At 40.6% G+C, this 26310-nt stretch overlaps 1 protein-coding gene across 3 annotated transcripts in view; it reads right to left on the bottom strand.

Moving 5' to 3' along the window:
- The window catches only part of EPB41L4A (erythrocyte membrane protein band 4.1 like 4A), a 118938-nt gene extending 93132 nt beyond the window's left edge, over positions 1-25806 (bottom strand). For 2 of the 3 annotated variants that reach the window (XM_054653294.2, XM_077171314.1), the window contains exon 1: positions 25155-25804. In XM_054653294.2, the coding sequence (XP_054509269.2) occupies positions 25155-25253 (99 nt within the window). In that variant the 5' untranslated portion in view covers positions 25254-25804. Of the gene's footprint in view, positions 1-25154 lie in introns of all 3 variants that reach the window. The other variant, XM_077171313.1, reaches the window with a different exon arrangement.
- Positions 25807-26310: the final 504 nt, after the last annotated feature.

The raw sequence follows: 26310 nt of genomic DNA, 5'->3' as shown, positions 1-26310 counted from the left end.
AAAATTTCCTTCCCCAAAATAATTAACCACAGTCAGGAAAAAAAAATAAAATCAACAATTTTCTTTGTGTAAAATAAATGTGTATTATGGCAGGGGTCTGTTTTTCCCACACACACATTCAAATTTTGGAGCCTGCTATAACAACAACACTTTACTGGAGATGTCTGACAGTTATAAGTAAATCTACCCAAAATAATGTTTAAAAGTTATACTATAAAAAAATACCAATGGACTATTAATAAAATTAAATAAATGTTGTGAATTATATATCTCTAAAGTATAATTTTTAGTAGAGTACTGTCTTCCAAGTTCAAAGGAGGGCTTTGCAACAGTTTTTCTATGACCTGCAAGATAAGACCCCCCTAGAAATTTGTAGACATATGTAGACATTCCAATTTGTAGACATTGCAGAAATCACTGAAGTGACAAGTGATGAAAAAAGCCAGTTATTGGTGAAAATCACCTAAGCCTCTTGGTAAGACAAGCTCTCTGAAAACATGCATTCTAACAACTGCAAAGGGTGAGTTCATCTATGGCAAGGAAATACACCAATTTTATGAAGTAAGATTTGTGTACTGACAAGCTGCAGCTCTGAATGGAATTTGGGCATCACTGGGAATAAGCAAGTGAACCTGAGATCACAGTGATGCGGTTATTAAGCAAGGGCAGGGAGTACAACAACCCCATGAACTTCAGTTCCTATTCCTGTAGGAAGGTGGCAATACTTTAATATAATTGAAGAAATGTAACTAGTTCTCTTCTGGTTCTGCACTTCAAGAATTAAAACTTGTTCAGATGGGGATTTTTAAAAAACAAATGGATAAATTCTGGAAATCTTGCCATTTGGGAGGTGTCAAAGAATGTTGAAATAGTCAGTGTATCAGAAAGAGATTAAAGGTGATTTGGTCTGTGCCTCCCAGTATCAACACAAGGAAGGTCTCTGATAGAGGGCAAAAGGCAAGAGTTTAAGAGCAAAAGGCAGAGAAAGCTGAAATAGATAAAAGATATCTGCACAATTTCACAGTAAATATTAAAAAGAATTAACAGTGACAATAACAAAAATAACACATCAAACAACCTAACAGGTGATACAGTAACACTTAATTTTAAACTTTACATTCTCATCACTGCCTTTTAAAAATTGAGCACAAATTTCTGGAGAGGCAATACTGCATATATCTAAATTTCCACCAGCTAAGGAAGAGAGAATGATTTCTGGGTCAGGACTGTTAACAGGATATCACCAATATTAAACATCCACTGTAGTGACCAGTCACAGCTGCAGTGGAGGACGTGTGGCTGTCTCCAAACACGTCAGAAGAATGTATATTTTAAAGCCTGGACACTTGACTCACATGTTCATGTTTCCAGTTCAAAGCACTGCCAGCAGAAGGGCTCACTGCCACTGAAGTTCTCCATAATCCTCCTTTAGGAATAGCCATGCTAAGGATCCAAATTATCATGTTGGAGGGGGATGGCTCAGGGCAGCACAATTCTGAAGCCAAAGACTCCCGTGGTGGAGGAGTTAATTTCTTTATTTTTGTTGTTTTTCTTTTTCTGTCCAGAGGGGTGAAAAGACACTATTGGCTAGTAAAACTCAACTCCCCATAAATTAAAGTACCGCCTCTGGTGGTACCCAGATTTTCTCACTGTATCAGGCAGCAGCAAACCCTACAGAAGCCTCCATGGTTCCCTCATGAGAAAGCTTAAGCTAAATTTTACATGAAACATAAAACATCTGTTAGGCTTTATCTTACAGGTATATTGCATAATATCAGACAAAGTAGGGGTGATTATTCAGTAAATACAAGAGGACCCTTTTTCCCCCTCTGTGACTTCAATACCAGATGCAATTCCCTATTTCCAAGAAGATACATCCCTTCATTAGCCTTTTTGTTTACAGCAAGAAAACAGTTCTGGATTCAAACACTGATGGATAAAAGGTACTCTCAAAAAGCAAGGACAATGTGAAAGGGTTGGAAAAATTATTTCTATATTCAACTACAATTGCTATGTCAAAAACAATCCTGAAGCTCTGGGATTCATTAAGTGAATGGCAAAATAACAGCACAAACATGACAGAAGCTCAAGAAAGCAGTAATTTCATTTCAGGTATAAAGGAATATTCTAATGTATTTTGTCTAAAAGAAGATGAATGCCAATTTTTAAGCACTTAGCTTTCTTCCTGTGCTTTTGCCAGACAGGCTGCTCTGTCATATCTGTCTCTGCAGGTTTATGAAACTGTATAAGACAGTAAAAATGAGCTAAAGTATGGGCAGTTTTACATAATGATTGCTCCAAATTTGAAGCTGCATTGAAATTAGCACTTAAAGCAGAAACAAAATCCTTTTCCTTCACAGATGATGGGTGGATTTTACTTCAATTGGCACAATCTGCCATAAAAGGCACTGCCTTTTCTTCTTATGGATGCTGCTTTTTAAAGAATGAAAAGAATTACTGAATTACTTAGATGAAATAAACAGGCTCAATTTCTGAGCTGATATTCTCATACTTTATCCTCTCTGACAAGTTTTAGTGTCTGTATTCCACTCACATTTATTTACCTGTGTCCTACCTGAAACCAAAAATTCCTTGTTCATGGTAACTTTTGTAAGTCATACACAAAGCACTCTGAGATCTACATTGTCAGACTTTGACTTCCATATGCAAGCCACACCTGCAACTTAACTTGTCACAACTGATGTGATCTATACCAGAAATAGATAATGGGTACTTAAAACCTGCATTTCAGTTCTTCCTTCTTGGGGTCTTTCTGGGTCACTGCGACCCCGAGATTGTTAAAAGTCGTTTTTGCCAGCCCGAGCGCTTGAAGAATGAGTCAGAGATCTTCAGTTCTCAGTCTCAAGGTTGTTTATTGCGTCTTATCTATAAAAAATTTTCTCCTGCCCTGCTGAGGTCCATCCAGCAGGACAGTTCCAGGCACTCTGCCTGCCCCCGGGGCAGTGTTATGTCTTTATACTAAAAACTACATGTACAATATTTACAATTACTTTCCAATACCTATCACCTATGTTAGACAGTGAGCTTCCACTCTAAACCAATTTGTAAGTGCCAACATCACAGCAGAAGATGGAGGCCAAGAAGAAGAAGGAGAAAGGCTGGACACGCCCAGATCCCTCCATCTTGCCTCCTGAATCCCCATACCAAAAACACTAAAATCTACTTTTCCACCCTGTGATAACTTACTATTATTCTTCCTAAACTGTTGTGGCTTGCTGACCTTCATATAAGGTTGGTAATTTTCTCCATGGGTCATAATCAAAACCACAGGTGTTTTGGGCTCTGTGCCAGGGCTTCTGAACCCCCTGGCAGGAGTCCTGGCCTCCTGGACAGCCAGAGGGATGTTCTGGGTTCCCACACTTCCTTTCAAGAAGAAGTGAAGAGAAGGAAGAACTCCCAGGAAGAGAATGGATTTTGTTTAAAACTGGATGGAAACCAAGTATACAAGTACTATTTCGATTCATTAGTGGGGGTGGCTTCATCAACAGCCCTCAGCTCTAAATTTGCTTTCAAATTTTGAAAGGACTCAGATGAAGAATACACTTCTTCTGGATCTCTCTGGCTGAGTGAGAGAGAAAATGAGCTCTTGCTTCAAAGCCATGTGCCCGAGACCCAGACATCCCTAAGCTGTACTGAAAGCAGTTGTGCATTAGGCTTCATGTACTGATAAGCAACATAAGATATGGCAATAAATGTCTGCTTTCAACACAGTAGAGCAACACAATGAAAAAAAAATCAACCCTACAGTCTGTTTTCTTAAAGTAATCCTTTTTTTTTCTGCAAAACAGAAAGAAGATAGGTAGCAACTGGAAGGATGTCCCAGGAGCTCCAGCCAGGAAGCAGACAGCCAAAAATGCATTAAATGGAGGCAGAGTAAAAGAGCAGAAACAGTTAGAAGGAGGGAGAGCACGGCTCCTTTCTTTCTTGCACTCCGAACACTGTGCCCTCTGTGAAAGAAACAAACACCTTCTCCTGCCTAACAGGGAGGGCAGCACAAACATCTTTCTTCAGGGAGCAGCACATGAGCTTTGCATGTCCCCCTTGCCCCATCCACCCACTCTCACCCCCTTTTGAGACTCCAGTTGTGAGCTGCTGCTTCTGCAGAACCATCACCTGATCACGCACTACGAGATGAGAAAGAGCCTGCCTAACAAGCCTATACAAGCAACCACAGAGAGAGGACAAAAAAAAGCCCTACACTCAAAACACCTCATAAAAACAAAATAAAAGGGAAAAGGTAAAAAGAGAGCAAGGATGAAATAGGAACCAAAAGGCAATCAAAGTGTGCTGCTAAAATGCTCAAAGAATTACCTGTCAGGCAACAATTTATTGTGCAGGTTTATCCATATCTGGTTTTAAAACGTGATTTTTACCTCCCCTTGGGTATTGCATGAAAGGCTAATTACAGAGCACTCCCAGGCAGGTGAAGTATACAGAACACAACCTAGATTTGCTTTATATTTCCATCACACTATTTATCACCTACAAGGCAAAAAATCCCATGCTTTCTGCAGTCCCTGCCTACTCCAAGGCTTTCTGCTGTTACACAGGTGAAAGGATAAGATGTATTTTACAGTATTCTCAGTATTTCACAAACAGAATACAGGGCAGAGTAATTTGTGAGAAATGAACTAGAAACAGAGGCTTTTCAGCAGCCCCAGTAGGGATAAAGGAAAACATTTAATTGCTCTGCCAGAAAGTTACCAGCATGTTAGTAACATGCTGGTAACCACACATAATCTCCAAAATTCTTTGAAACAGACCCAGACATGCTGTTGAGATTTGTTGTTTATTCACTTCTAAAAATTGGCTAATTCTGTGTTAGTTTGTGACACTGTGCGAAGCATACCTGGCTTTATGAAACCATGACTGGCACCCCACAGTCGTGTCAAGACAGATTACTTCCACAGTGATAATCCACAAAACCTGTCATGAACCAGAACTGTAATTCTGCTATTTTCTTCACAAGCCCACAAACTACTTAAAAGTCCAGACAACAGCTATAAACCCACTTCTAAACACTGTACTAGTGAAAACTTTGGGAATATTTAGGTTGTATCCAAAGGATTCCTAGTCTGGCCTCACTTCAGCTCAGAACATAGCACCATACACAAACAAAGCACCAAAACACACCTGCCCTACTCAGACAATGCACTGCAAACATCCTTCGGGAAACCAAAATGAAACGAGCTCTCTGCTCATAGGAGATTTGCTACTCCCTGCTATTGTGTCTCTGGGACAATCAACTCTGTCTCAACTGACCTGATTTCCCTGGTACATTTTCTGTCCCATACCACAGGCAGAAACCCCTGGACATGCAGATCAACATTAACAATGCACAGCTGGAATCACAGAATCACAGAAGGGTGAGGTTGGAAGGAGACACAATGGGGTCATCTGGTCAAGCTGCCCTGTTCAAGCAGGGTCATCCCAGGATTGTGCCCAGGTTCTGGAATACCCCCAGTGAGGAAGAACCCACAGCCTCTCTGGGCAGTCTGTTCAGTGCTCAGTCACTGCACAGTGAAGAAGCTCTTCCCCATGTTCAGGCAAAACTTCCTGGAACATTTTCAAACTCCGTAAGTTTAATGCAGAGCCAATGGAAATCTACGAAGCCATGTAAAATAGGAAATAAGCCACTGAGAAACCATACCTGAAAGTCCTGCCCTTACATTTTCAGGTAAATATACCCAGAAATCTGAAAAAATACACTACTTTTAGGATTTTAAAAGGTAGGCTAAAAATGTGTGTTCACATGATCAGATAATATAATAAATAGTGGAGGCTTATGTTAATACTGTATTTACATATTAAATTAGTTTTCTTGACAAAAGTTATTGAGCCATGAAGCAAACATTATGGGATGTGTGTGTGCAAAATCTCCTCTAAAATGAAAAGATTCCACTGAACACCAGTGGTTTGAAACTTTTACCACCAATTCCTGTTCTACTAGAACATTTATGTTGTTCTTTAAATTGTCTTAATATCTTGAGAAAATTGCACACACATACATTTTTTCCAGGCCCTTGTCAAGGTCTTTTTCAACAGAGGAGAAAGTGATAAAAGTTGACCTTTAGTCTTTTGAAATCAGTGGAAAATGTGAGATTTAACTAAGCTGTCTGTATAAAGATCCAATTACAATTCCTTGAATTTACATCATCTCAGTCAGCAAAGGTGACTGATAGTGTACATTACATGGACAACACATCTTTAAATTTCTTCCCATTGCAACCAACTCACAAAAATTTGAGCACCTTCTGCTCTTTCACAAGAGGTTCAAAGCCCTCTTGCAGACTTTTAGGAATGGCAGCTCAGCAGTTCTTCAGCACACTTGCACTTTTCAGCCACCACTCTCTTGGAAAAAGGGTCTGGTCTTTTAATTACTTTTTTAGGTAGACAGATACATAGAGAGATCCCGGCATAAATTACATTTACACTTTTTATGTACTGTATACTCTTCTATATAAAGGATATAATTTTTTTAAAGGTATTTTTACACTGTGTGTTTGTTTTCTTTTTTTTTTAGTCTATTTAAGGCTAATCTTTTCAGTAACTACTCAGTAAAATCAAATAGTTACAAAACTATGCAGGTGATTTGCACAGAACATATCCAGATGCTTAAAAATCCTGAAAATTCATTTTCACAGTCAATATTTACTCAAGGTTTTAGATTTCCAGCTATGCAATCTAATCTTGTTCACTATAATCTCAAACCCACTCAGGTTCTATAAACCAGAGAGATAATGAATTTTTTTTTTTGTAACTACTTAGTCTGCTGAACTTTAAAGTGAAACTTGCTCTTGCTGATAACAGCCTACTGCAACATGAAGGTGAAGTTAAAGGTTAATATGGGAAAAAGAAAAAAACATATTTTTTTCCATTATCTGACAACATTATGACAAAACAATATTACACATTTTAGGATGCATCTTCTATGATGGATGATAAGCCTATTCAGAAGGCTGCAGAGAATAATTCCCCATGCAATAAAAAACAGTGTTCTTAGCACAGGTAGAATGCATTGCAGCAACACTTTTGATTTGTAAACTCTTGCAATGACATCCCAATTCCTAATGCATGTGTGGTTGCATTAAATCTGCCATCAAGGCAGATGAAAGTCAATACTGAGCCTGGCTATAAATCACAAAGTTAAATAAATGCATGAAGCAGGCAAGTAACACTGAAAATGTACTGGTGATAGCATATAATCCATGGATGTGCCTTTTTCTTTTTATTTAAAGAAACAGCAGCTCTACTGTGGACAAGGAATCAATTCCTATACATCAGCACAAACATTTTTAATAACAACCCCCCAAACATGGCATATATTAAGGGAGTGAGGCAAGAAGTGTAGATTTAAAAGCAATTATTAATGTATTTCTGATGCAGATGAATGGGAAAAGAAAATATTAACAGGTTGAATGAATTGTGACCTCAGTTGATCATGTTACACTGTATTCTGTAATTATTTATTGCATTTACTATTCATATACACTCTGTTAAGTGAAACAGGATGATAAAACTCTTTCCAGCAAGATGAAAAATAAACTTATCTTTTGTAAATTAATTAAGGCAACTAAATTTTCTTTGAAATATTCCTATTTTGCTCATCCAAGTAACATTTTTGCAAAAGATGCAGAGACATTCGCATCTCTGACTAACAAACTGCAGAGTTGTTCTGAGAGGGCCTTTAGAGAAGGTCCTTGATAAAACCCACTGACTTCAGCTACAAGTCCTTGTGCCTGTCTTTCAAATTACAGGGCATGGCATTGGGGCATTCAAACTCCTCACTGTGGGCATGAGGGAGTATTTGAAGGAAGACAGCAGGTTCATTCCTACTCTGCACACCACACAGCCTCAAAAGGAAAGTCTCAGCAAGTTCCCCACTAGGGGTTCCTCACTTGGAGGGAAGCTGGTGGGCTTTGATCCAAGAGATCCAGCTCCCACACCCTCCGGCCCACAGCACCTTGGCAGGGTGGGCAAAGGGAGTGGCTGGATCAGCCCTGTTCTAGCCATGGCCACGTGGCACACAGCTCCACAGGGACCACTGCCAACTAGAGTAAATTAAAGTAGACCTCAGACTACCTTACAGAGGGCTGGGACAAGTCAGGAGAGGAGAAACACGCAGCTGGAATCAGGATAAACTTCAAGAAGCAGTCTCTTAATCAAAGACATGTTTCCTCTTAATTTTGTTGAGCAATAAGAGTTTTACAAAGGTCTGCTTAGCCTATCTCTATCCCACCTGTCTCCACAGCCAGACTTAAAAATACCAACAATTCTAGGCTGGAAGAAGTGCGAATGGGGAGGGACATCACCTCTGCTGTGTCATTCCTATTTCTACAGCACTTGAGATTCCTGGATCTTAAAAAAAGGTGCCAGAGTTAAAAATTCAAGTGCAATACCAGTGCTGCTATCCCACTCCCCCAGCCCAGAAAGTGCATCAGGTGTGTAACTCAAAACAGGCTGTTCCTGACTCCTGAATCTCAGCAAGCCAAGTGCCAAACTGGAAACAAACATCAACTGCTACAGTAAAGTTCTACAGGCCTTCAGTAAAACTGAACCCAGCAACAGTGGAAAATATTGATTCAATATTCCTCTTCTGTTTCTGTGGTTTTGCTGCCTGCATAGCAGTTGGTGAGAAAGGTGGTTAATGTCATTTCCAGTTTCAGTCTAATGCTTCACTGTCAGAATGACAGCATGAGCACAAAGACCTCGGAGCAAACATGAAAGGTCAGAACTGATCTAATAGGAAGTCATTACAAATGGCTTCTTCAGAGCCTGAGACCAGAATGCAAATAGTGATGACTTCACTTGAAGGAACTTCCTGAAATCACAGTATCTTTTAGGGTGCAAAAGATCTCCAAGATTATCAAGTCCAAACTCTGACCAATCTAGATCATACCCCATACTGCCCTGTCCAGTCATTTCTTGAACACCTCCAGGGATGGGGACTCCACTACATCCCTGGGCAGCCCACTCCAATGCTTGAACAATGTTCCATGAAGAAATTCTTCCTGATGTCCAGCTCTGGGACAGCTTCAGGCTATGTCCTCTTGTCCTGTTGCTAGATGCCTGTTAGCAGAGGAATCTTCTAAAAACCATGAGTTTTCTAAAAACCATGAACTTTCTAAAATCTTTCTAAAATTGTGGGGTTTACCTCTGGAAAGTAAAGCATAAGCATTTTAAAATGGGAAGGAACACTGGATGCAACAGTGTAGTGGAAATGATAAATATTGGATGCATAAGCCAGCAAACTTAAATTTCAAAATTAATTCTGGAGAGAAAAATCTGTCCATAGCTTTTTAAGGGGAGAAGGGCCAGGAAGTTGGCAGAGCTGGTGGGTGAGGTTTGCATATTTTTTGTTCTGCTTCTGTTTTGTGAGTTTGTTTTAAGTCAACTCTTTCTCTTTTAGTTAAAAAAAAAAAAGCCAGATGTTTGCTTCAACACATTTCCGGTCTTCAGGGTCCTCTTGGATCTTCTAACAAAGAACTGTATGAGAATTGTATGTGGAAGAAGGATCTATATCTGATAAGATCAATTGTAATTAAAATATATGTTTCATACTGCAGTGCTTATTTCCCCTCATGCCACTTGCCCCTCCTGCTTTATTACTGTCACCATGATTTAGAGATGAGACACAAAAAGGGATGCTAAAATACTGTAATTCCCTGTGGCATGGATTGTAAAAGATACAATTACTAATCCCTGACTCCCAAAACATAAGGCCAAAATAGTGAACCAGCCAAACAAACAAAAGAAACATTTCCCCATTCCCACTTTTTTAAGTACAGAGATATGAAGCCCAGATTGTCCCAAGTGCTGGTAGAAAAAGAACTGCACTCTGCTCATTCACATGCCATGTCAAGTCTTTGGCCAGCAGACCAATGCTCCCAGCAAGGAAACAAAAGATCAAGAAGAACTATTCAAGAAAGGCAAGAGAAAACTGCAAAACTGTGAGGACATACTACAGGAACAAAGATTAAGGTTCCTGGGGGTACTCAGAAACACTGAGCGTGAGTGTTTGTAAAACAAACCCAAATCCAGATATTTTCCTTAGGTACATGAGTAGGAGAGATGGTGGTGGAAGAGGTCGGCACATAATTTAATGCTCTATACTCAGGTAACCTCCTCCACCCTGGCTGTCAGACAATTGCCTGGGTGTCTGTCTCTGCTCAAAGTCAAAGCTGCCAGCATATCCTAGCATCAAGTCTCCTAATGTTCTATAAAAAAGCATGTGGAAAAAGGTTAAGGATCAAATGTACTCTGTGCACAGACTCACGGAAGTCAGAAAAACATGAAAGTAGATTAACTGAAAACAAACGTGACCCTGATGAGATGTCAGGGAAAGCTGTCTAGTACAAGAGTAACAAAGGACTGCAGCTGAGCTCCTGGGAGGCTCCTTTAGTTGGGGTTTTCAAAAACAGATCACACTAAAAGAACCTGTAAAGAATGAGCCACATAATTGTGACCATGCCCTCATGTAATGTAATTCACTGTACATTGACTATATATCCTCCTCATCTGATTCCCTCCTGTCCCTGCTCTTCAACAGAGGCAATCATGGCCATTGAGAAATTATGACTTTATCTTCAAGGGGAAAGAAAAGAAATCATAGCACTTGCTTTAATTCCAAGCTTCCTCACTGAAATATGCAGGCTTACTGGTTTTAGGAGTCAGCAGGGCTCATGCTTTTGAGCTGCTCTCAGCAACCATGACAACAGAAAGTTTATTTCAAATGAAAGCAAGAAAGAAATTCAAGACTTTGCATTGACAAAAACACCAAAGTGAAATGTACTGTAAGAATCAGACTGAAGTGTTGCAGATTTGAACCTCCCAGAGAAATCAGAGGCCTTCAAGATATGAAAGCTGAACCACCACAACCAGCATGAGTGAAGGCTCTTAGCCAACAGCAAATAAAAGGTAATGCAACTAAATCCTCTTAGTGCAATCTAAAATAAACTGAATTACTAAATATTTGCTATTCATGCATATGGACAGCTACCAGACTGAACACTTACCAGTTTGATCACATGTCCAAACCTTTCCATAGAAACTTGTAAGAATCAGCAGAGACTGCAAATACTACACACAAGTAAAATACTTAGATACTCTAATCCCTCTAGAGAACTGAATTTCAGGGTAACACACTGACCTGAATCACAGAACTTTCAGCTCAATGTCACACCTAAACAACCCTATGACAGCCAAACCTTCCTTTTGAAGGAGTTCTTCTGTGTGAACAAATGCGGCAAACATTTCTTTGTCTCAGCAGCAGCTGTTCCTTAAATCTGTTAAGTCCACAGCCTCAACAGCATAAAATTCTCTGTCTTCTGTTTCTAGCATTGAGTAAGAAAATGCCAGCTCACACAGCTGAGATGCTGCTCCCCAGTCTCAGCTTCTGGGTCAAGCTCTCATACAGCAGGTACCTTGATTTAAGTGACACTGTTCTCCTGATATTTACTCCGTAACCATTAATTCAGTCCTGAGAGGTTTTCAGAGTTGCCTGAGTGCCCAGTACAATCTTTAAAAAAGACTTTTGAAAGACTCTTATGCAAGCACCTAAATAGTTCTGAAAATAAGTTCCAATGCCTGTGTCCTCTGCGTACAATTGCAATCCTGACTATGATTGTGTGACACATGATAATTCCCACTGAACCTGGCAGGCTCTTCCTCACCAAGGTCAGATCCTTCCAATTTCTTCATTTTATTATGCATAATTTTCTTCTGTTTGATCTGCACTTTATTTGCATTGATAAACTATTGCTTAAACGAAATTCAAGTTAACACAGGAGAGTATTCTTTCCTCCTTTTGTAGCAGAACATGTGTGAGATGACTAAACTCCAACAACTGACTTGACTTATTTTGGCTTAAACAAGTGTCATTAGAGGATATAATTCCCCCCTGAAACAAGAGCCAAAATCCAGAACAAATCTCTGTTTAAAATAATGTGTTCTTTTAAGCAGATCCAGCCTCCTATCTAAATGAGGTAGATCAAGGAAAAAAAAAATCACAACAATCATCTGTTATGATGTGGTTCAATAAGTCTGTTATTTCACCCAAACACTGTTTCTGCTAATTTTTAGTGTAATTATATATATAAATATGTTTCAAGGTGTTTTAACCTTGTCCAACATATTTCTCTGCCCACAAGGGAGTAACTTATGTTACATGAGCACTATCACAATGCATACTCAAACAGACTACAGGTGGACTGTATTTTATTTTCCCTATGAAAGCAGATCCAGTTAGTCAAATACTATTTCTGCATGCAGAGAAACTCTTGAGGTTTCGGGGCTCAGCAGTCTGGCAGGAGTGATGGGATGATCAAAGGGGTTCAATAGATTTTGGGTAGACTTTGATAAGGTCAATACTCACTGTGAAATTACCAGTTAGGCTTTTGTTAGATGTGCTACCTTTGCAGCTTTGAGTTAGAGATGCTTAAAATTTTAGGGCCTAGAAACCTTCTTCCTTTCCCTCTGCTTCTGAAACCACAGGCTACCTCCCTCCCACATGTTATGCAGTAGGAAACAGCTGTACAGTTGAAGAATAACCTAAAACTATATGTACTAAGAAGACTGGAGTATCAACTAATTGAGTCAAAGGCATTGTTTAATTAAATGTTCAGTTCCTCCTTCCAGACTGAAAATTATGCAAGGCTTCCTCTCTGTGTACTTACAACAACCACTACTGCAATTTCCTTTAAATCATACTTCTGGTTCTCCCTGCTTCAGACCTTAAAGAGCAAACAAAACCCAGCTTTTCCCTACATTATTATATTTCTACCTTTTTTTCAAGCCTGCACTGAATAGAAAAAGCCTGTATTAGGCCAGTCAGGTTTCCTCTTCCCTGTAACTGCTCCTAACCAACTTCAAAATGTGAGTACATTTGTATGCACAGTGAACTCCCCAGCAAACACCTGCTTCTTAAAGGCACTGTACACTGTCCTACCTCCTGTAATTTGCTGCTCAAGTACATTATTTCACTTCATTTTCTGTACACTCAGAAATCAATGTTCAAAATTCAATTACACTGCAATTTCTTCAGTTCAAGTGATTTTTCTTATCCCATATTCCTTCTGTATGCAAGAAAAGGAATATGAATCACAGCAAGCTTGAAAAACAAGATAATAAGCAGCATCGTGTTAGATGCTCTTCATCTTATAGATAATAATACCAAGTCCATCTGCTCTATGTGGTTAGATTAGGTAGGAAAAAATGCATATTAAGATGAAGAGCCTTTAATCCACTGTAGGCAAAGAAACTCTGCCACTTTCAATAGAATTGCGTGAATCCACTGGTGGATTAGATACAAACAGGGTATAATCACCTCAAGCTGGGCATGGAGATGGGCAGTGCACACATTTATGTAACTTTCAGAGAAGTGAATGCTGTAATGAACACTGACTTGTACTTTTGTAACTTTTCAAGTGAATGCTTATACCTTAGTACAGCAGGCACATAAAAATCTGTCTGGTTTGAATTCTCTTCAAGGTAAGACACACAGCAGGATTGACTAATACTAAAGAAAAAATCACCCTTTCAATTTTTGAGTTTCTTTGGGGGCACTATTTGTCTATGAGAAGTTCCAAGTAAATATTCTCGAAGGGAGGGTTCTATAAGCACACTCTCTGTGTATGTCACACACAGCAGTAGAAATATTTCTGTGTGCTGCCCTACTGCAAATCTACTGCAAATCTTCTACCCTGATCTTTCTAAAACTCATGAACAAAACAAAAAATTAGCATAAATAAACTAATTAATTAATTAATTCAAGATAATTGAAAGTGTCGTGATCTGAGATACAGACTAAGCCTCAGGAAAAAGAAAATGTACATAAAACAAAAAACTGGGTTTGATCCATTTTCAGCCAACTCAGTGGAAGTGGTTTAACTCCCTCCCAATCAAACCTTCCTCTCAACAAAATACATCAAGTTGGAGTCAAGCTCTCCTGCAGGACTTCTGCCTACATCTGGAGCTTTTCCATGCCACAGGAAAAAATTTCAGCTTTCACAAAACTACAAACACTACAAAGAAAGATTTAAAACAACAACACTACTTAGAACTATCTTGTTTTGGACATTTTATAGATTCCTCTCCCCAAACAACTTCATTTAGCCAAGGCCCCTCCAATTTCTGTCGGAGACAAACACACACATAATACCAAAACTAAACCTAGTATTTTTTCTGATCATTTGTTCTGACTTCTGTTCACCTGTTCCCAAAGCAGCAGACATCATAAACAAACATGGTCAGCATTGCAGTTTTCCTTTAAATAAAGATTTCAGGAGACAGTTCATGAAACCTAGTTCTGTAGAAGATTTTTTCCAGGAAAGTAGGAAAAAAGAAACAAAAGAATAAAGATACAGACATGGAAACAACAAACATGGCTTTCATGCTCTAAACGGATACAAGAGCTGAATACTGGTGAAAGGCCAAGGATGATTAAGAAATAGATTTGACTTCTGTTAAAAAGGTAGAAATTTTTCATGTTTATTTTAGATTATTAACATCTGTCACATTCATCCAAGAAATTACACTCTTTCTTTCAAGTAAATTTTCATTTATTAATTGAACCTGCTCACAGAAAAATTGGGTTCAATTTGGCTCCTGCTGAAATTGGTGCCAAAGCACTTCAAAACCCATGTCATCAACACTGAAATTAAAACCGGGTACAAAATTTCAAGTATTCTCCAATCCAGGAAAGACAGTGGTAACTCTCTATTGCTTTCACAGGAAAAGAAAAAGAAGCATTAATACTAAATGGTGGTCCAAGAAAGAAAATTGGCTTTTGCAGGAACTGCTTTGAGACACTAAAGACACAGATAAAGGAATCTCAAGGCCAAGAATATTTTCTTAGTAAATCTCATCCATCCCAACCTGGAGCACTGAGAGAGCTCCAGAACACTCCCCTTTTTGGAGAAAGATGGTTCAGTCAGAGGTGATTTTAAAGGCATTATAATTTGCCTACAGAAATGCATTTGTTAAGAACAAAAGGATAAGAATAAATGTGGTAGATACCCTTTGAAGGATACCAGAAACTTTTGTTTCCCACAGCTTTAGAGCTTGCTGTGTTCCAGAAGAAGGACGCACACACTGAAAAGAGAACTGAAGTGTTCAGCCAACTCATGTGCTGTACACAAAAAGAAAAGATGGGACTTTTAGAAAGTAAAAAATAATAAAGTGAAGAATACAGCTGAAGAATCTGACATCACTTCAAAGCAGGGGGAAAATATTTGATCTTTTCAACATAAGGGCTTTATTCCATCCTGAAAATGTTATTAAAAAAACATTTTAAATGTTTTTCCTCCTCCCTCCCCTTTTCCTCCTCTCTCCAGTTCCTCCTCCCCTACCCAAAGTAGCCAATGGAAATTAAACCTAAAAAGCTGAGGGCAGGTCAGGTCAGGACATTCACACACCTCATCAAAAGGTTCCTCTACAAAGTCTTGCGGCTTTCTCCCCTTCTTTCAGAAAGCGAATGGCAATACAAAAAAGTTTGTTTGTTGCAGGACTATTCTGTCCATTTGCAACTCTCCTTCATTTCCCCAAGAACTTTTTCTCCTGATCTCGTCTACTGAACTTAAGCCACCTCTCTCCTGTGGTCCCTCCTGAGGTGTCCTAATTTGCTCTGAATGGAGATCCAGGCACAGGTTTCAGGATTATCTGCTGTCTTGTCCCCTCCAAGGCACCCCAATACATATCACCCAGCCCTTAACTGTCATGGTATGACAACCAGAATTATGAGTATGACACTCAGCTTTCTTTCGTTCTGGCATATTAAATAAACATAACAACCACACAGACAAAAGAGTGCCATCAGCCTGAAGCACACTTGAAAGGACCCCTGTGTAGGAGGTCTGTGCTCTGTGTGACACAGCGTGGAAGTGTTAGGCTGCAACAAGCTCCTCTGCACTACTTCTCACTTCCCACGGCCACAGGAACCACAGGGAACGAGGATCTGAGCATTCCTCCATGGGAACAAGCATTGAAGAAATGCTGGCAGTCATGGCCTTCCAGTCCCACTTGGTTCTGACACGTGACTTGCACTGCTTTCGATGGCCATGACAAGATTTCACCACTTTATAAATTACAGCCACCTTCTACACCACAGCAAACTCCACCCGCACAGAACAAGGGCAGAGGCAAGGCCCATTGCAGCATTCTTCTGTATCTGGTGCTGGCCAAACAATGCAAAACTCATTTCAAAACAGGGAGTTTTGCAGGCAGTTTGAGGCACCCCTGAGCGAGATGTGGAGAATCTTCTTCCATGTTACCTATCACACCAGCACTGTAGGATTACCTCTTCTCACAAGGGCTGTTGAATCATTTGCTTCAAGTCCTGAGTCAGCGTTGAACTCACTCCTCATTAGTCTCCTATGCATTCCTCCTCATTTTTATAATTCTGAACTGTTAGCTCCACCAGTTTTCTGTGGTACTCACAAACAGCACAAAAAGAAAATTTACTTTCCCTTATGGTACTCAATGTAGTCTCTTATAAAGAGAATACTTGTTCTGGTATTCTAAAGGGGGAAAAGATTACACTCCTTCCAGCTACCATTCATCCACCAAATAGGAAAAAGTTTGTCACAATTCTTTTACACTGTGATCTGAATAAAACTGTGGAACCAAAACAAGAACTGTAATTTTTTTTTCTCATATAGAATGTATTTTAAAAATTAAAAATAAAATAAACCAGATATTCTATATAACACACAAATGAGTATTATTACAGATAGAAAATATTTTCCAAAACACTACAAATAACATCTTCTCAGATATAAATGAGACCTTTCAGTGAAATATATAGTATGTGGAAAACAAAAACCAGATCCAGTGGGTTTTGTTTGGATGAACTGTATTCTGGATCAATTCTACAAGACAATCAAGTGCCCTTAGTTCTACAAAGTGTTAAATCATGTGCTTGCCTACATTAGTAGTCATGCCAAATTTTTCCACTAATTATATAGGGAAACTGCCATTTTCTGCCTTCCAAATTCTTTTAATGGAATTGAGATACTGAAGGTCCTTCCTTTCCATTCCTAAAAGGCATTCTGTCTCTCACACAAACAAGAGAATTTATTCTTCAGTGCACTCAGTTCTTACTTTCCTGAGAACACAGGAAAACTATTGAAGTGCTGAGTGATTTATTATCAAACTGGCTCACTCAGCCACAGAGAGATTTTACCCAAAACTTCAAGAACTACTGGAAGATAGATTGCGTTCTTCTCTGCTTTATGGACAACCAGTTGTAATCTGCAGAGTTTAAAATGTAAATATTGACAAACAAATAAACACCTCGCCATACAAATTAGATCCACTTTTCCTTTACATTAGTAACTACCCATTACTGTAATGACTTTATTATTTATCTTAAATGTAAGCAGAAACAGTTGGATTTCACTGAATATAAAGTCTTATGCTTGCTCTTACCAAGCTCCTGGTAGGAGTGAGAGTTTGCCACTGTCAAATGAAAGCTCCTGGTAGGAGTGAGAGCTTGCCACTGTCAAACAAGACAGAATTAAAAAGAAATCATGAGGGGCAAGAGGAGAGAAAGGCTTCTCAAAAAGGAATCTTTACAGGCCTCTGAGACATCTAACAACCAAACTTTAACATAACTACCCTAGTACTATAGGTTAATGGTACATTCAGCCCAATAGGGATTTCCATCTAGAATGATCAAAAATGCCTATGTGGGTATATTAAATGTTGGTTGTTACTTTCAATAAAGACAATTTGGATATCAATTCAAAGGAAGTTCTGAGGTGTCTTTTTCCTGCCTCTGGAAAGGTACTGCTAGAATTACCAGGTCACTTCCCTTCAAAGAAATCAATGTTTGTGGTCACAAGCCAAGGAGAGCAGATAAAGCATGTTTCCCACTTGGCAAAACAGGCAGGTTCCCCTCTTCATGCTGCAGCAAAACCAAAGGAGCAGAGCTCTCATTTTGCAATGTTTCTATTGGTTTTCCACTTCTGAATAATAGCACGGGTTGATCTCGAGCATGTCCTTTTGACCTTAGCGCCTGCAGTGTTCAGCCATCCACAACTCAGGATGCAACGGAAGAAGTGGGAACAAAAGTTCGATCAATACTGAAATGACAACCTTCATTTTAAACTCTGTGATTAAATCAGTATGCAGCAAGCAAAAGATCTCATCAGAAAGCAGCATCTAAAATGTGCATTTAAAAATGCAGTTTGCAAAATTAAACCTAGATACTGAAATGTGATTATTCACTTCCAAATATATCAGTTGTGAAAGAAGTTAAGGTAATATAGCTGATCTATCATTAAAAAATTAAACCCCCTTTAGAAAAATAAATTTTAAAAATATTTAAAAGACTGGCAAGTCCTCTCTCATCTTTCTAGCAAAAATGCAGGTATTAATAATGATGCAATATGACCAATACATAATTTCTCTTTTCCTTATATGTGTTCAATATCATCTTGAAAACAGATATTTTTACAGCATGAAGTGACATAAAACTTAAGCTTCTAGAAACATTCTCTTTCTGAAACACCTTTTCAATTCAGTCTCTTCAAGATTTCTCCTCATACAATGTGATAATTTTTAGCAGTTTTCTTTTTTGAGGGAACGGATTGCAATTCTGCAGCTGAATTTTAGTTCAGAATTCTCAGGAACTAAAATGAAAAACATATCAAGAGATGGTATTTAACTATACTAAAATATTTTAATATAAGAAATGCTTGATCCAAGTTACATAAACCCAAAATTGTACCAAAAAAAGCAGCCTCATAGTTTACGTGTACCCTGCTCCTATTATGAAATTACTGCTCAGTGAAAACAGAAGAACAGACACCTCTGACAATATGATTGCTCAAAGCTGAGGTTGACCAAGACATAACTCCATTTAGAAGTTAATGGATTTACTTCTTGTAGTCATGCTGGTTTCATTAATTTAGTTAAGTGAACCTAGGGAAAACAAAGTGTCTCATTGTTCATTTATTTTATGGTTATTCTGTGGGGTATTCAAGATTGCTGGCCTCATCTGTAAAGGTATTGTAAGAAGTTAGTAATCTATTTCAAATTTGTGACACAAATTTTTGCAGAGCATTTAATAGCAGTGTTCATGAGCCATTTTGTTCCTTTCATTCTCTGTAAACTAGAATCATGCACTGTTTCAGCCCATTTGTAGAGGACTGAAACAGTTCAAAATTTCATATATACCATCTGGTCTTCAGTGTGCAATCAGATGACCATTTTACACCCATAAAGGAACTTTAAGAAGCACCAGCACCTTTCTGATATGGAAGGGATTATCAGTAATGTACTTTTTTTTAACTTTTTTTTTTTGCTTTTGCTACAGACAATACTTAGATGCGGGGTGTCAACAGCATTAAAGAAGAAAATTATTCACACTTGGAACTTGATGATATTGTCTGTGTAGTTTTCCTGCTGCTATGCGAAATATGTACACATAGCAGAACTGTTGCTTTATAAAGAAAATATATTACAAGGTTGAAACGAGACTGAGATTGTGTCCTTTTAATCAACTCACTTTTTATTAACTATTCTTTTCAAATCAATATGCAGAATATCAAGAAGAATCTGCCTTGAAATATTTATCAATTAATTATTTCTTTATTAATCAATACCAAAGAGGGCAGAGGAAAATATGATTAAATATGAACTCTGATATTTCAGTTTAGTAATTCCTGTAGGTGATGAAAATACCATAGGTAGAAAACAACTGCAATCTGTCTTTGAAAAGATTTTTCAGATTTCTGAAGTAGTGTAACCAGAAAATTTTAGAAATTTCTCACAAAAAAGATGGTTTCCTTTCCTAGAAAAATTTAGAAGAATAAACCAGCAGAAATCACTTGCATGAAGAATACATTCCACATTCACAGCAAATTACTACCAATTTGATTTTAACGCTAACTCTCAATTAAAATATTTTTTTAACCCAATATAAGTTCTTTCTATTCATAGGATTCTATTTCCTGCTATCAAATGCATCCATTAAGTATTTTCACTGGGAAAAAAAAACAGATCCCTGTCATTCCCAGGTTGACTCCTTGGTGTACCTACAGCTAATATAGCTTGATGTAAAAGTGCTCTTGTAAAAGTGTAAAATTGTATATTTTCTGTATACAGTGTATTTTAAAGACATGAAGTCTGGAACTGTTTAGCTTCACTGGGGACTAAAAAAAAAAAGTCAAACAAAACAAAAACAAAGGAAAAAAGCAAACAAACAAAAAACCAAACTGAACAAAAATGAAAAACAAACAAACAAACAAACACACACACCAAAAAAGGAAAAATACAAGAATAATCCACAGAAAACTTTCTAAGAAATGGTGTGCTTACCTACTTCTGTAGATCATACTGAATCCTTTTGTCAATTATTCCATAAGTATCTTCACAATATGTATAATATTCTGATGAACCCACTCATGCTTTTTACATGTCCAGTTATTTAACACAGTTCCTAATATCAGTCACTCTCTATTTCAGGTTTGCTTTTTTGCTTTGTTGTTTTTTTGGGGTTTTGGTTTGTTTTGTTGTTGTTGTTGTTTTGGTTTGGTTTTTTTGAGGTGAGGGTTTGGGGGTTTTTTTAGCCATCCTTTTGCTAAATTCTCAGTAAATCATCAAGTAAATGGTATGATGGCCAGACTATCACTGGCCACCAGTGATAAATGGTACCACCTAATAAAATAATATTACAGAACATATACTTCTCCCAGGAAGACCTTGTGTATCTTTCCTGTTCATCACTTCTCTTCTAATGAAATACTGCTGATGGCCCATCACACATGTCAGTCTAAACAGAACATAAAAACTGTGCTCAGAGAAGAATTTCAAGGAGCACTTCAAAAGTGCAATGACCATATGGCTTAAGACTAATTAGAGAGCTTCTTCACTGCAGAAGAAGCTAATATTTTTTTTTGAGATCTTTGTTCCAACTAAAGAGATGTAAACGTGAGACACAGATGCTTCATATAATTTTTAGCTTCTTCAGGAGAAAAAAAACAAAACAAATATCTCCCTTAAATACTATTTTCAGGGTGGGGGAAAAAAGGGCTCTTAGGTTCCTGTAACACACACTTTTCAAGATGAGCACTCTTTATGAAACAGCTGACAACCAAAAGGTTTCAAGGCATTATTTTTAAGGGCCCACAGAGATTTTCCTTAATCTCCAGAAACAAATTCGTGCAATAAGGCACACCACTGTTTACAAGGACAATTAGCCCAGCTCTCAACAGAGCCAAAATATGTAATGCCCACAACCCCTCAGTCAGGTATCATGTCAAAAGACCACTGACATGTCTTGCAACATCAACAGATGAGCTACAACTGGTGCTGTACCATAAAAATGCCTAAGTTATTGTTTAGTCTGTGTGAAGAGAAGACAAAGTAGCAGTCCTGGAAAAGGGATTATTGTCAGCTGGTAGCTCATTCTTACCATATCTTTAGCAAAAACCCATTTCCTAACTGGAAACTTGAACATCCTTTTAAGAGGAAAAGCTGTCCCTATATGAGGCCATGCACCTTGACTAGAAAGCAGCATGAGATTGTGGTGAATAGCCTCTTCCATCCCAAAATCTCTGGGACTAACAAGTGCCATCACTTTTTTATCTCAATGCATGTACACTCCAGAATATCTCTGTTAATGTACTATAAGGAAACATAAAAATTAAGATTATGAGACACCTGATGGCTTTTCCTGATTACCTAACTCTTATCAGTCTCCTGTAAGCCTCAGTGCTGAACACCCAGCTTACGTTTTCATAGAGCAGTGCTCTAACCTTAAAGCACAAAGATAGAAAGGGAGAACAGCAATGCAGCACTAGTAACAGTAAAAAAAACAAAACAAAACAAAACAAAAACAAAAAAAAAACAAAAAACAACCAAAAAAAACCAAAAACAAAAACAAAACCAAAAAAAGGAAAAAAAAAAACAACAACCAAAAAAAAAAAAACCAAAAACAAAAACAAACAAAAAAAAAACCTGAGAAGCAAAGAAGCAATAATTGGTTTGAGGAAGAGTTCCTCACAACCCCCTCCAGACAGCATGGCCCATGGCAGAATGGTCAGTAGCTATCACCCCAGTAGCAAAAGGAAGTTGTTTCCTTGTCATACAACCTTGAAAAAGCCACTTGACCTCTTTCCATTTCAGCTTCCCCACTTGGGAGCCAGAAGAAAACTAATCTTTTCCTTTCCCTAACAAGCTCTTTGAAGTCCACAGAGAAAAGTATCCCTAAATTGCACTCAAAGTCTCGGTCTCGTCACCTCTGCTCATTGTTTCAATGTGAAGTGCAATTTGAAGCCCACTGTAGAATGAAGAATGTGTCAATAATACTGTAATTAAAAAATGTCATGTTTTGATAAGTAGAGTTGCTGCCAAGCATAACAAGTCAGAAATAACCACTATACAAAGTAAGCAACGCATCCTCAAAACTCTCTGGACACATGTATCTACTTCATATCCAATTCCCTGAAGAAACAAATTTGCCTCAGACTCCTACAGGGCACTGCCTTCCACCCTTCAAAACAAGTAGTTTTATATCTACTAATATCAAGCAAGTACATAGATTGCCAAAAGCTGTTGAGCTGTGGTTTTTGTTTCTAACAGACATGCATCTGCTTGGGGGAAAATAAGAGAACAAAGTTGCTCCTGTAACAATTCAAGATATGTGAAAGAGGACCAAAAGCTTGTGTCCCATGTATCTCTGAACCAAATTAAAAGTGAAGATGACAAAAGGAAGATCCCATCCAGAATCTGTAGTTCTAAGGAAATGGTTTTTTTAAAAAAATATTAGTTTAAAATGAAACCTATATGAACCTTTACAAACCATAGATATGTGCCAAAGCTGAAATGCCAATTAAAAAAAATTAAAAATAAAAGTCTCTGCATTTACATGAGTGTAAATCATTTTAAAAGATTTAAAATAAAACATTTGTATTTCAAGGGTAAAGTGCCAAATGACAAAGCGTGACAGAATATGACAAATTTTATGTTCTGTTTCACTAAGAATTGATAATATAACATCCCCGGAAAGCTGTAGAATAATAACAACAGCAGCCGAAAATGACAGATGCCAGGACTGTGTTGAAAAAGCCATTTCTGCCATCCTCCAGCTGTGAAGTGGAGCAGGGCACAAAGGTCCAGCTGAAGGCTCACCCAGCAAAAGGCAAACCAGTGGCCACCCTTCAGCTGGGCAGTAGCTGCTCTTCATGCATAGCTGCACAAACACTCATACGGGTACAGAGGCAAGGGAGGGCTCCATGGTTTAAAACAATGCCTGGGAGAGAGCTCTGCAGTTCTTCACCTTGGGTTTTCAAAGGCTAATGGAGCTACAGCACTGGGCTGTGGCTTCACCATGTACAAACTATATCTTAAAACAAAGGAAAGAAAAAGAAAACACAGAAAACAGGCTGCTACAAAAAGGGACATTCTCACTTCCCTAAGGTTTCCCACTGCGCAGTGTGAGTGCCTATGCCAAATTGTTAATGAACTATTATTTTTCTTGTCAGATCCACACACTCTTCCAACTGATTCCATGACTGCTCTATGGTTGAGTTTCAGACAGAGAAGGAGCAGGTAGAAGGGATGAAATATTTAGCAATATACCACATTCAGATCACACTAAGAATGGCAGGAAAACACACCCTCATCTTAAACTAGACGGTTCCCAACACTGCAAGTCATGCATTCTTGGAAAGAAGTTACGTCTTCAGACTCTTTCTTTCCTATGGGACAATAATTTTTATTAGACACTGCACAAACCCTTCACTTTCAGGGTTTAGCTTCATTAGACTAACCATCTTTGCAGATTATACTTCTAACATACTTCTGTGACTGCACGTTTACTGCACAAAAGTATGCATGATATACACACCCACATCTGCACATGGAAAGGTAAGGCTTTTCAGAAGTGTCTAAACTTAGACTTCAAAGACCCTGCACAGGTACTGAATTCCGGTGTCATTCCAGCATGATTTGCTTATTCCTCTGTGCTAAGCATGGATTTATGGGCCTATCTGCAGGCAGTTGATTCAGCAAAGCTTGATAATGCTGAATACACGTAGACCTAATAATTCCACTGATTAGGGTTGAAAACATATTGTTAAATATAAACTCCCACTCCCCACTACCGTCCTTCAGGTTCTCCTTTCCACGGTTGCTTCACCAAGCTTCAATCATTCAAGCTAAAGCACAAAGGCATACAGAATTTTATTCTTTGGATGTCTTAGGTAAAATCAGACAGCCCTTTCCAACAATAAATTTTAGAAGAATGAATTTCTTTCTTTGAATGTATTTTCTCTTTCTCAAATGTGTTTTGTTTGGTTGTTCGGTTGGTTGGTTTGGTTTGGTTTTTTGTTCGGTTTTTTTTTTCTGATCCGACAATCCAACACTGAAACCACGTTCTGATGTTGCTAATAAATTCATGTCCGTGGCTCTTCGAACAAGGACTTCAAGTCTGCGACATGCTATCAGTTGTCATCAGTCTTAACCAAACAGGACCAAGTTAAGGGCCTTTAGAAAAATCTCAGTTTTCACAAGCTCTGTCAGGGCTCATTAGCGCTTGGCAGATGACTACTTTGAAGAGTTCATCACGCCGAGCGTGCTGCAGCGGCGCAGGAGCTGTTCCCAGCGGCCGGGCGACAGGACACCGGGCTAGGGAGGCGGCTGGACCTTCGCCCCTGCGCTCAGGCGCTGCTGCGCTCCCGCCCCGCTCCGCTACCCCCGGCCTTTCCCGGGAGAGCGCGTCCCAGGCGGGCACGGCCCAAGGCAGAGGGAGCGGGGAGTGACTCAACACGGGTGCGCAACACACCGTGCACACAGCCGCCTTCTCTTTTCTTGCTCTGGCAGGTACAGAACAATACCTCTGCGCCGAGCGTCCCGAGTGCCACGGGGTATTCGGCACCTGCTCGCTTTAAGTCACTATCTCAAGATGAAGCCTTCCAGAGCACCGTCTGCCCCACCGGCGAGCGTCACCCTGATCCATCTGTCCTTTGCGCGACCGTAAGCAAAGTTACGACGTTATTTCTCCTGAAACCCCTTTTTTTCCGCCGCCGCTCCCTTCCCGGCTATCGCAGCGCAGCCGGGAGGCAGCCGCCGCCGGGCAGCCCCGCGAGCTCTCCCGCATCGCGACTCCGCAGCCCTGCCGGCGTCCTTACCTTGATGCCCTGCTGCTGTGTGGTCAGGGTCAGCTTGGACTCGTCCAGGAGCAAAACTTCGCAGTAAAATTCCTCCGGGACCGCGCAGAAACAGCCCATGCCTGCTGCGATGGCCGAAGACGGGGCGGGGAGGCGAAAAGAGCCTCGGGCGGCGGCGGAGAGGGGCTGAGGCGCAGCCGGGTCTGGGCCGCACCCGGCTCCGCGCCCCGGCTGCGCGGATGGAGCCCAGCGGCTGCTAGGGCACAGCGCCCAGCCCCACGGGGCGGCCCGCCGCCATCCCGCCCAACAGCCTGGACGGGGCTGCCGGCCTCTCTCTCCGGGAAAGGGGGGGAAAAGACCGGCGGCTTTTTTAGGAAGGATCCCAGGGCACAGCCCTCGCCCGCGCCCGGCTGTCACGGCGGCTCCCCCGCCGCTGCCGCCCCGGGGAGGTACCGAGCCGCCCACCCGCCTCGTCCTCCGCCCCGTCCGCGCACGATTCCGCGCCTCCCCTTTGTGCGCAGGAGCGGGGCCGGGAAAGCGCTCTCGGCCGCCGCTGCCGGGGCGTGGGGGTGGTCCCCGCCCGACCAGCGCGTTCCCTCCGGCCGCGGAGCCTGCGGGCGGAGCGGGGCGGTGGCGGTGCCCGGCCGGCGCTGCGCTGCTCCCCGGCTGCCCGCGGCCGTGCGGGGGGGCTCCGGCAGCGCTCGCCTCCTCCCCGTCGGAGGCGGAGGGATGGAGAGAAGAGAGACCCGGCGGTCCGGCAGCGCCGGCCGCCTCCTGCCGGCCGCCGGGCAGGACTCCCCCGAGGCGCCTTTGGGGCGGAGAGCGGCGGGCGGCACCTGCCCGGCCCCGGCACCGCGCCGCATCATGGCATGGGACCCACCGGCGTGCCTGGTCTGGGGCCGGGCGCTCCCTGCCCTCTGCCGTGGGGCGGGGGCGATGACCCCTGCCCCGGCCCGCGCCCCTCAGTTGTCCCCGTCGCCGCTGGGCACGGCTGCCCGTCCCGGCGGCCGCGGCCCCGGTCTCCGTGGCAGCACTGACCCCTGCGGGCTGCGCCGGCTCCGCTCCGGCGGGCGTCAGATCGGGAGCGGGTTTCGTCTCTGCGCTTGACAAAGAAGCGCTTCAGGAGACCCCACGAGTGAAGGGTCCAGCAGAGGTTGAATTTTTGAAAGTGCCCGAG

The sequence above is a fragment of the Agelaius phoeniceus genome, chromosome Z (genome assembly GCF_051311805.1).
Source record: "Agelaius phoeniceus isolate bAgePho1 chromosome Z, bAgePho1.hap1, whole genome shotgun sequence".
In the NCBI taxonomy this organism is placed as follows: domain Eukaryota; kingdom Metazoa; phylum Chordata; class Aves; order Passeriformes; family Icteridae; genus Agelaius; species Agelaius phoeniceus.
The sequence above is the reverse complement of the archived record's forward strand: the minus strand, read 5'-3'. Positions and strand labels throughout refer to the sequence as shown.